Source organism: Diceros bicornis, chromosome 31 (assembly GCF_020826845.1).
Source record: "Diceros bicornis minor isolate mBicDic1 chromosome 31, mDicBic1.mat.cur, whole genome shotgun sequence".
Classification (NCBI taxonomy): Eukaryota; Metazoa; Chordata; class Mammalia; order Perissodactyla; family Rhinocerotidae; genus Diceros; species Diceros bicornis.
Window position 1 is genome coordinate 9,666,745 of NC_080770.1, and position 12,428 is coordinate 9,679,172.

At 38.6% G+C, this 12,428-nt stretch overlaps 1 protein-coding gene across 1 annotated transcript in view; it reads right to left on the reverse strand.

Moving 5' to 3' along the window:
• Window positions 1-11,749: 11,749 nt before the first annotated feature.
• LOC131395506 (organic anion transporter 7-like) overlaps window positions 11,750-12,428 on the reverse strand; it is a 30,258-nt gene continuing 29,579 nt past the window's right edge. The window contains exon 10 of the mRNA XM_058527371.1: window positions 11,750-11,810. Coding sequence (XP_058383354.1) covers window positions 11,750-11,810 — 61 coding nt within the window. The remainder of the gene's footprint in view (window positions 11,811-12,428) is intronic.

Genomic DNA, 12,428 nt, shown 5'->3' on the forward strand with positions numbered 1-12,428 from the left:
ATTCGCCCTTAGCTAACATCTATTGTCAATCCTCTTCCTTTTTTTTTTTTTTTTTTTTTGCTAAGGAATACCAGCTTTGAGCTAATATCTGTGCCCATCTTCCTCCATTTTGTATGTGGGACTCTGCCACAGCATGGCTTGATGAGTGGTACATTTGTCTGCAACCGGCATTCGAACCTGTGAATCCCCGGCCACTGAAGCGGAGCACGTGAACTTAATCAGTACGCCACTGGGCTGGACTGGGAATTAGTATTTTTTGATCCTGAAAGGGAAGTCTAGATGCTGCATCACAGCTATCATAGCTTCTATTACAGTCCACTATTTGTGCTACACAGATCCACTTTATTTGTATAAGTTCATCGCATCGGGGAAGAGCTCCATCAGGGAAAACTTACAAGAGGGAGTTAGAGTGATGTTCTACACACACATCCCACCGTTATAGCTGATCTTCAGGGCTGCAAATATTACTCATCATCTGTCTCCTCCACAATCCATTCTAGGTATCTGTCAATCTCCTGGACTAGATGGCATACCAGGATGAGTGACACAGATCCAATTGCTGAGGTATCAGAGCCACTACACACCATGACCTTTTCATGTGCTGGCAAATTCTCACGTCCCTTTACAAACAAAATCAGGCAGGGTAGTTCTAATAGATGGCAGATTGGACTACCAATGGCAGAGAAAATTATGTAGGCACACTGAAAAGATCATCCCTACCGCTTACTGATGATCAGAGTCTATTAATCTAGTCAAATTGGTGACTCTTTCCCTTGCCTGCTTGCCACTTAGTCCAGAAATCTCATGTGAATAAGGAGTAGGCATAGCTTAATGTTTGAGGCCCTCCTTGTTTCTTCTGGTTAAAATGTTTCCACTCTGTATACCAGGATCTCTCTAATCATAGAGCCTTGACTTGCAAGGACAGAAACAACAAGTCCTCAAGTGGGGCCCTGAGAGTTTCATAAATGGAGCTGCTTCAACTCCCACCATTTTGTTCTCAGGCCATTTATTCTACCTATGGAGGAAAAAAGCACTATATAGTGTGCCTTAGACTTAGAGTATATACTGTATGCTGGAAAATAATTTCCCATTTTAGCAGAGCTTAATCTCTTAAGTGGAATATCATCTGTAGTTTCACAAAGCTGCCCCTTCACTCTTAGGGCTGGCAGCTTCTGGGTGGTAGAGCGTGCGATAGAACCAGGGGATCCCATGCTCATGAGTCCACTCTCATGCCTCTTTTCCTTCCATGTGTGTCCCTTGGTTCAAAGAAATATTATGAAGGATCCTGTGTTGGTTGATCATACACTCTCAATTTCTTTGGATATTTGTGCTAGTTTGAGGCCATGAAGGCAAGAAAGAGAAATCCTCCCCAAAATATATGTTGATTTTACTCAATATGAACCCCTGCCCCTTTGGAGATGGGTCCAACGCAATTTGTCATCAAGGTGCTGGTTGGTCTGTTTGAGGAATAGTGCCATATTGATGACACAGCATTTGTCTCTGTTGCTTGCAGTTTAGACATTTAGCAGCAACAGCAGATACTATAGAGGTGGTGAGTGGGATCCCATGCTGTTGGACCTGTGCATAACCTCAATCCTGGCCTCCAATCAGAAGCCAATTTTGCCTGCACTGGAGAGGCTGATGAGAAAAGATGGTGGATATCAATTCTAAGTCATTTTGGTTACTTGATTGTTTAATGCCTCTTCTATGGTCTGTGGTGTCTAGTGGTAGATAAATGATACAAAGATCTATAAACCTCATGCACTCCCAGAAGTGCCTCCACATGCCTCTTGTCCAGGCCTCCTATCCCCCAATCATCCAATCTTTCTGTTTTCATGTCCAGACCAGCAAGCTAAGCTGTTTGAAAACATTTTTCATCTATATATATCTTATGGAAGGCTATTTTCTTTCTACACAAAGTGGATGATCAGGTGTAATGCCTGAATCTGGGCCTATTTAGAGAATTTTCTGCCAATACTGACTGTCAAGGTCACCCAGAGTGGGCCAGTAGTTCAGGAACAGTCCCTTTGTGTCTCATATCCATGTACTGAGTCATTCCACATGTGAACCTAGCTCAATTATTTTCGTCTTCTGTCATTTGGTCATAACAGACACCCTGGGGGGCTTGGTGTGAACTGAAATGAGGTGTAACATTAGTAGATGAGAGGGGCTCTGAAGCACCTTCTTATGCAGCTTATTTCTATCCTCTGTCCCTACCTGTGCTTGTCCCGGAAGAACCACTTCCATGTCAGGATGGATTGCTGCTGGCCCTCCTGACAATATGACTTGGTGGCTTTAAAACAACCTAATTAATGATCATATGCTCTGGTCACATGGTAATTTAGTGTCCTTAGTCATGCTTCAGGTGGCATGAATTTGCTTCATACCTTAGGGCCTATGATGTGATTTTCCTTTGAGACTTGCCATAAACTTTAGACAACATCTTTTTCCATTCCAGATGATTCTTTTACTGTAGGAAGTATTTTCATGTAATATGACCCATATGCAGTGAGTCTGCTCCCACCTTCTCCAGAGCCCTTTCGTATGCTGAGCCCCCCTCAGAGCTGGTAGTCTTCCATGTTACTCGGTAAATAGATTGAAAAGAACTCCAAGTGTGGAAAACACTACCGATAGCAGTGATGAGGCCTTCTAGGCACTGTTTCCTTCATAGCGGTGGTAGAGGTAAAATACAAAAATTTGTCTTGTATTTTTAAGGGTATGTCATGGCATGCCCCAGCCATCTGGAATTCTGAATTATCCCTGATGTTGTGGGCTTCTGAATATTTGCAGTTTATTTCCCCCACTTAGTATCAGATATGAATTGCCAAAGCCTCCAATGTATTGCCATTTCTTGATCACCTACTCTGATGAATATCATGTCATTGATATAAAGGATCAAGTGCTATTCCATAAAATGTGCACACAGTCCAGGTCTTTTGGATTACATTATAAAGATAGGGCAGAGAGTTAAACAGAGTCTCGGGACAAAAGGAAAAATGTATATTGTTGCACATCTCAGGTGAATATGAACTACTTTTAGTCTTCTTACTTAATGGGATGGAAACAACACATTCTATAGATTAGTACCCATGTGCCATGAAATGAATCTGTGTAAATTTGCTCTAGAAAAGTCACCACGTGTGGCTAGAAGCTCTAATTGAGTCTAATGGTTGGTTCTATTTCTGGTAGTCCCCTGTTATCCTCTAAGATCAATCAGTTATTTGCAGGGCCAGACTTAACTCTGACCCTACAAATAATTAAATGGAGACATGTTGGAAGCAACTACCCCTGTGTGCTATAGGCCTCTAAAAGTGGAATAACTTCTGCTATTTACTGGGAATACACTATTGTTTCTGATCTACTCTCTTGGGTGTGAGGTAAACAGTAGTTTTCCAGTTTCCACTTGTTTCTTTCCACTAGGATAGCTTGTACGCCACAGGCCAAGGAACTAATGTGATGTTTCTGTAAACCTCTGAGTATACTCATTCCCATGTACACACAGCGAGAGGGGACACAATCGTTTTGAGAATATGGACCCTGTGGATGAGAATGTGGACTCCGAGTCAGGATGTAATCAGGACACTCTATTATCTGACTCCCCAACTCTTGCTTTAAGAGGGGCAGCAGGATGACTTTTTGAGTCCTTCAATATTAGTGACACCATAAGCTCTGTGTCCAGCAGTCCTCAAAATGTTTCCAGTGCATGTTCACCCAAGTAAATGGTGTTAGATCTCTCTGAGAAGGACTGGAAGAATCATTCATGTGTTCAATTACTGCAGTATTTCAGAGTTCTTCCTTCTGGGGATAAGGTTTCTCCCCCAGTTAGTGGTTTTGGGTTCTGAGAATTAGCTCTGGTGTGGAAATTAGGTAAAGGACCAGGATTTTTTACTGGGGCTGCTACCCTCAAATTGTTGATTATCCTTCCTTGATTTCTTTTGAGTGTTTATATTAAGTAATACTCTTGTTGGCAGCCCAATTTTTGCCCAAAGTGTTATTGTGTTTCATTAGCCATTGCTACAGGTTTTTTTTTTGGTCAGTTTCCTGGGAAAGAGGTTCTGAGGCAGAAACGTATATGCAGGAAGTTTTATGGGAAGTATTCCTAGAACCAACACTTTTAAGCATATAGGGACATGGAGGCTGAAATTGAACAGGGAGGCAGTTTGTGATTTTTAAGAGAAATATGTCCAGTGCCAGCCCGGTGGCATAGTGGCTGGGTTCACGCACCCCACTTTGGTGGCCAGGGGTTCATGGGATAGGATCCTGGGTGCAGACCTGTGCACCGCTTATTGAGCCATGCTGTGGCAGGTGTCCCACATAAAATAGAGAAAGATGGGCACAGATGTTTTAGCCCTGGGCCAATCTTCCTCACCAAAAAGAGGAGGATTGGCAACAGATGTTAGCTCAGTGCTAGTCTTCCTCACCAAAAAAAAAAAAAAAAAGCAATATATTCACACGCAGTTTGATAAACCTCCCTTTAAAAGTTGGAGTGCCCCTCCACCCCTTGAGTGTGGGCTGGACATAGTGACTCTCTGCTGAATTACTGAACAAAGTGGAAATGATAATGTGCGGTTTTGGAGATTAAGTTGTAAAAAGGCACTGTGGCTGCCATCTTGATTGCTCCGTCTCTTGGGTTATTTGCCCCTGGATAAGCAAGTTGCCATGCCATGATAGCATTCCCTGAGAAGAGGCCCCTGTGATAAGGAACAAGGTCTTTTTTTCAATAGCAGTCTGAGGGTAAGCCTTCTTGGAAGCACACACTCCAGGACCAGTCAAACCTTAAATATATCCAACTGCTGCTAATAGCTTGAATGCAACATCGTAAGAAACCTTGAACCAGAGGTATCTAGCTAAGTTGCTTCTGGATTCTTGACCTTCAGAAACTGTCTGAGATAACATATGTTTGTTTTTTCAAGCTGCTAAGTTTTGGAGTGATTTGTTTTGCCGCAATAGATAACTCCACATCTAAACTAACACTTGTTATCTGTTCTCTTTTTGATAATAGCCATTCTAACATGTATGAGGTGATATCTCATTTTGGTTTTGATTTGCATTTCCCTGATGATTAGTATCATTGAGCACCTTTGCATATACCTATCATTTCTGTGTCTTTGGAAAAATGTCTCTTCTGGTCCTTTGCCATTTTAAAATTGGATTCTTTGTTTCTTTGCTACAAAGTTGCATGAGTTCCTTGTATCTTCAATTCACTTATTGTATTTTTCAGCTCCAGAATTTCTGTTTGGTTCCTTTTTATAATTTCTATCTTTTGTTATTTTCTCATCTTGTTTTTATATAGTTTTACTGATACCTTTTAGTTCTCGGTCTATGTTTTCCTCTAGCTCTTTTAGCATATTTAAGAAAGCTGTTTGAAAGTCCTTGTGCTGTATATGTGATGCCTATGTTTACACAAGGATGGTTTCTGCTGCCATTTTTTTCCTTTGATTGCACCATGATTTTCTGTTTCCTTGTAAGCCTTGTGATGTCTTGTTGGAAATTGGGCATTTGGAGAAACAGCTCCCTCTGCTAATCTTTGCAGCTTGGCTCTGTGAAGACGTCCTTCAATAATTAGCAGAGTGAGTTCTGAGCCTTGTTATCAGCTCAACGTGAATCTTAAGGTGTTCTCAGTTCTTTTCTGACAATGCATCCTGTGTGGAACTTTGTGTGGCCTTGTCAATTCCCTTGTATACACAGCTGCTTTTAACTTTCTTTATTTTGCAAAGAGTCTTGCCACAGCTTCCTCTTGGGGCTTTAGATGGTCTATTGCATTTCTCCCCTAGAAATCTCTGCCTCAGGCTTCTATAGATCTATACTGTCATGTGTTGCTTAACAATGGGGATATTTCCTGAGAAATGCATCATTAGGCAATTTTCTTGTTGTGCAAATATCTTAAGAGTGTACTTATAGAAATTTAGATAGTATAGCGTACTACACACGTAGGCTATGTGTTATAGCCTATCGCTTTTAGGCTACAAACCTGTACAGCCTGTTACTCTACTGAATACAGTAGGCAATTGTAACACAATGGTATTTGTGTATCTAGTCATATCTAAACATAGAAAAGGTACAGTAAAAATACATTATAAAACACAAAATATAGTACACCTCTATAGGGTACTTACCGTGAATGGAGCTTGTGGGACTGAAAGTTACTCTAGCGAGTGAGCGGTGAGTGCATGTGAAGACATAGGACATTACTGTACACTCCCTCAGACTTTATAAACACTGCACACTTAGGCTACACTAAATTTATAAAAAATATTTTTCTTTCTTCAATAAGAAAGTAATCTTCATTTACTGTAACTTTTTTACCTTATAAACTTTTATTTTTTTAAACTTTTTAACTCATAATAATGCTTAGGTTAAAATACAAACACATTGTACAGCTGTAAAAAATATTCTCTTTCTTTATATCCTTATTCTATACGCTTTTCTCTATTTTTTAAATTTTTATTTTTTTTTAGTTTTTAAACTTTTATGTTAAATGCTAAGACACAAACACATATTATCCTAGACCTACACAGGACCTACATCAATATCACCATCTTTCATCTCCACTTTTTGTCCCGCTGGAAGGTCTTTAGGAGCAATAACATGTGTGGAGCTGTCATCTCCTATGATAACAATGTCCTCCTGTGAAGTACGTCTTGAAAGAACTTCCTGGGGCTCTTCTTGAGGAGGCATCACTCTTTTCAGAAATTTTCAAGTCCATTATAATCTTTTGGGACCATGATTGTACACATGATCTGCTGTTGACCAACACGTCATTATGTGGCACATGACTATAGTCCCTCCCAGCCTTTATAACCATTGCCCAACACTTTCAGTCTCTTTTTCCAGCCTGAGATCTGAGTTTTGCTACTTCTTCTGCTCTGAGCTCTTAGGCGAAACAGAGACCAGTACTTCATGCAGCTGCCAGAGAGTTTAGAATATTGCAAATAAGGTCTTCTCTGCTCCCTTCAGTTGTACAGAAGGGATTGGGAGCTGGGCTGCTGCTTCCTCTAGACCATTACTGTGCTGCACTGGGGAAAGGGTGGGGCAAGAGTGAATAAAAATTTCTTACCTTTTTCATTGTGCCTTTTTCTTGATTGGTATTTGCTTGCTTGCTGTAGTGCTTTGGTTGTTTTCCAGAACTCATATAAAGTTACTTTATTTTGTCTCTAGTTTTTTTATTAGTGTTGCCATAGGGCAATAAGTGCCTTGTGTTTCCGAGCTTGCCATCTTTCTCTCTCTTACTTAATATATTTCAAGGGTCTGTTATTAAATGTGTAAATGTGTATAATTGTTAGATATTCTTGCTGTATTAAAACTTTTATTAATATATAATGTTCTCTTTCTCTTTTGTAACCTTTTTGATTTCAAGTCTATTTTGTCTGATACTAGTATAGCCAACCAGATCCCTTTTGAAAATTATTTGCATGAAATATCTTTTTCAATCCTTTCACTTTCAACTTATTTGTGTCTTTGCCTCTAAAGTGAGCCTCTTGTACACAGCATATAGTTGGAGCTTTGAATTGCTGTCTATTGTTCTTTTATTTGAGCCTGAAAACTACCTTTAGCATTTCTTGCAGGGCAGATCTAGTGGTAATGGACTCTCTGAGCTTTCCTTTATCTAGACATATCTTAATTTATCTCTCATTTTTGAAGGACAGTTTTCAGAGGTAGAATTCTCAGTTGATAATTTTTTTCTTTCAGCACTTTGAATATATCAACCCACTGCCTTCTTACCTCCAAGAAACAGAAGTAGTTGGCTGATAATAGTGAGGATCTCTGTATGTGATAAGTTGCTTCTCTCTTAATGCTTTCATGAGTCTCTCTTTGTCTTTGTCTTTTGACAGTTTGGTTATAATGTGTCTTTGTGTGGGTCTTATTAGGTTTATTATACTTGGAGTTTGTTGAACTTCTTGGATTTGTAGATTCATGTCTTTCATCAAATTTGGGAAAATTTCAGCCATTATTTCTTCAAATTTTTTTTTGCCCCCTTTTCTGTCACTCTTTTTGGGATTCTCACAATGCATTTGCTGGTTATCTTGAAGGTGTTGAACAGATCTCTTAGGCTTTTTCTCTGTTTTTTCAATATTTTGTCTTTCTGTTTCCCAGACTTGATCATTTCAATGGTTTTATCTTTACGTTCACTGATTCTTTCTACAGCCTGCACAAATTTGCTTTTGAACTCCTGTATTGAAGTTTTCACTTCAGTTATTTTACCTTACACCTCTATCATTTATTTTTAGTTCCTTTTTATATTTTTAAGCTTTTTATTGATATTTATATTTTGTTCATAACTTTGCATATCTTTAAGACATTTGCTGTAAAGGCTTGATCTAGTAAATACATCCTCTGGGCTTCCTCAGGGATGGTTTTTCTTGATTTATATTCTTCCTTTTAGTGGGTCATATATTTCTCTTTCTGTGTGTTTCATGATTTTTTGTTGAAAACTTGACATTTGAATCTTAATGTGGTAAAAATGGAAGTCAGATTTTCTGCCTTTCCCAAATTTTTGTTCTTTCTTAAAAGAGTTGTTACTGGGTGTCTCTGTGCCAGAGATCAGCCTAAGATGTAATCTTAAGGTCTTCTCAGTTCCTTTCTGAGCCTAAATCTTTACCTGAGCATTGGTGGTGACTTCTAAATTTCCCTGTATATGTGGTTGCTTTTGATTGTCCCAGTCCTTAAATATACAACTCCCAAAAGAAGAAAACGGGAAAAAGAAGAAAAAAGTGCTTATCTTTGCATCTCTGGAGCTGCTTCAGGCTGTGGGGTTTGCAACAATGGCCACCTGCCTCTATGTAGGCAACTCTGTGATCAGAAGCAGCACTCAGAACATGGATCCTTGATGTTTGAAGGACAAGGTTCTTTTGTCCCCTGCTGGCTCCCTCAATCTGCTCCAGGAATGTGGGTATGGTTCCCTGATGTAGGGATGCGTGTGTGTGGATGTTAGCCACTACTGTGGTGTTGATTGAAATTGACTGAAATTAATCACCATTTATCAGCCAACCCTCCACCTGGGAGCTGCTGGCTTTGAATAGACTGCATATTTGTAGAATAGTTAACCAGAAACTTTTCTCCCAGTACTTATCTTGCCCACTTGAAAAGATGGATTTCTGGTCCTTCCAACTGTTCCCTGATGTCACTCCCCACCTCACTCTTTTTCAATCGTTGCACCACTGACCATCTCATGGAACACAGCTGCTGGTTTACAACATCAAATGCCCATGAAGAATTGTGAGACAATCTCCCCAGCAACACCAGAATCTATGGACTGGCCACCATCCTTCAAGGTGAACAACAATAGATTCTACCTGGTCCTTTTCATGATAGGATCTCAAATATTTCATTAGGAGGAAGAATGTGGCTGGATAAGCCAATGACATTCATTACGGATAATTCCTCAAAATTTCTCTTGTGTCTTGCCCATATTCTACAGTTTGTCGTTTTTGTGCTTCTTTATATCTTGGGTCATATTTTGAAGGATAAAAGCAGAAGAAGCTTGTAAGATTGATTGATTTTGTTTGCAAAATCTAAAGTCCATAGGAGGACTAGAGGATTCTCTGTAAAAGGAAGGACATTGAGTGTTCAGGAAGAGGTGAAATCAGGGGATGGTCTGCAGGTTATGGAGGAGAGTGACCCAGTCCTGACCCACGGTAGTGCCCCAGGGAAGCAGAAGACCCAAACAGAGTGGCTGCATAGGGAGCTGAACAGTCAGACTGGAAGCTCCAGATTCCAACCGTCGTGTGGTGAATGGGAAGTTGTAGCAACCAAGTGTGTACAGGGCCAGTATTAACCTGATAATCTCTTTGAACAGATAACTGATAGCCAGTGGCTGCCCTCTCTAGTTCTCACCTCATCACTGTGGCATTACATAAGCCCATGGGATCATAGATATTTCTGGTAGGGAAGGATTGTGGAAATAATCCCTGAAGCTAACTGACTTGTGATTTACTGCCAACCCGGAGGAAATGGAAACTTAAATTAAAATTATGTTGACCTGTAGAATATAAAAATGTGAGACCACACCTGCACTTGTGTACTAAGATATGTACCTGTTACATCTGTTTTATGCCTATTTTTTCATTTCATATTAATGTGCAGAGTGCTTACCACACTGCTTGGTAGTTACTAGATGCTCAATAAATGGCTACTGAATTCACGAGTGTTTATTTCAAAGCTTTTGGTAATGATGCCAAACTGTGTTTTAGCAGCTCTCTTGCATAAATTATCTGATAATTCCACCATCAATCGAGTTTCTATTTCACTGCACTCTCACCAACCTTGACTTGAGCTCACTTTAATTAAGTTGGTTTTTCTTTTGAGGTTCTGTGTCTTTATTTTCCACTGGGTTTGCACAACTTTTCACAAATTTATTGCCTATGTGGCTTTTTTCTCTTGAAAATGATATTTTCTGCCTTTTATCCTTTTTCTATTGATTTATTTATTACCTTTGGGTACATAATTTGAGAATTCTACATATTAAAAGTACATTTTGAAAACTGCTTATTTTGTCATTTGCTCTTTCATTTTTGACATCTTATATATTCTGCAATTTTACATATTCTTTGGTTAAACTTTGAATAGAGAAACTTACAATGAAGGAAGTAACAATCACTTTAAAGTCCACCAGCAAAAGTTTAATGCTTTTATCTTTTTGGCAAATATATTTCTAGTTTTCTTTGACAAGTGGTTAAGATTTAGCCCTACAGAGGATTTAAAGGGGTATTATTCAAATCTGCCCATCTTTAAATTTCTGGTGATGGGTTGTAATCAGTGTTTGGGTGGTGAACAAGATGTAATCTATGCAGAAATAGAAGTATAAAGATGTACACCTGAAATTTATACAATGTTATAAACCAATGTTACTGCAATAAACAAAAAAAAAAAAAAGAAAAAAAAAGAGAAACAACGAAAATTAAAAGGGAAGCCACAAGCCAAATAAAAATATTCACAATACAGATAAAAAAAAATAAATTTCTGATATTTTCTTTACTATTCAAATCTTTTTTTATCCCAGTATATTGTACCCACATTTTCTAATGAAAAGTTTAGTTTTTTTTATTCCATTTAACTTTTTATTAAAGCAGAATATTTTTCAGTGTAGAATATGAGGTCATATTATTAGTCATTTATTTTTAAATAGTTATTTATGCTATTTGTTTCATAGTCCTTTCTTTTGCTGTGTGACTTAGGATGCCAAAGTTATACATTAAGTGTTACATTTGCTATGGTCTGTTTCTGGACTTCCTTTGATGTTTGACTGTATCTGCTACTGCTATTTTGACCATTGCAGCTATAATAAAGACCAGTTTATGCTACTCCGTATGCTGGCCTGCCTCCCCCCTCATGCCATGATCCTCCCTTTTGGAATCACATTGTTTATTTGTAATTTTTAGATAAACGTGTAACTATTTTTTAAATTCTTCTAAAAGTATGTAGTTTTTCATTGTAATGACATCAATTATTCTAACAGTTAACTAGGGGAATAATTGTTATTTTTAGTACTAATCAAACCTCCTATCCAGAAAGCTGGTTATCCATAATTATACCAATGTTCTAAGGTCTTTTAAAACATTATGGTTTTCCTCACATTTCTATTATGATTAATTATAGGTATTTTAGTAATTTAATACTGCAATTGTAAAAAAATTCCATTTTTTCCATTATACATTTTTATTTGCTTATTTTACAAATTTTCCCTGATGAGAAATTATCTCATTTTCCCATATATTTTGCACTTGAATCAGCAGTTAGTTCCTGGAATTCCTTAAAATGGGGTCACTTTCATGGAAATATCTTCCTGCTTTGCATTTCTTGAGTCTTTTCTCCTGGTAAAAACACAATGACACCAAAAGACAAACACAAAAAATGAGAAGACATAGTATAAGCATATATGTCCTGGAGCAAGCTTATCCTTCACCAACCAGAGTTGGTATACACCATGACTGCTCCTCCAAGAGTTTGAGTAAATCTTGTGAAGAAAAAGTCCTAGCTCCCATTCCAGGGTCTGGGACGGCAGATTTGACAGTTTCTATTCTCACCCTTGGACACCATGGCATTGGAAAGAGAGATTTTGGAAAAGGCAAGGGAGGTACAGAAAAGTTTGAGAATCCTTTTCCATTCTTTATCACTTTAAAATCTCTGTTCTCAATACTTTCCTTCCCAGTGAAAACAAGATGGTCTGAATCTCACAGGCAGCACAACAGGACTCCTTCCCCTGAGACATGTTGTCATCTGTGGGAGGGGCTCTTGTCCTCTCCCTGACCTCCCTCAGATTCTTCAGTGACCAGGGAAGTCCTCAGATCTCATGGTGCTTAATCTTATATGTCAACTTGGCTAGGCCACAGTGCCCAGATGTTTGGTCAAACACCAGTCTAGATGTTTCTGTGAAGGTATTTTTTAGATGTTATTAGTATTTAAATCACTAGACTTTGAGTAAAGCACAT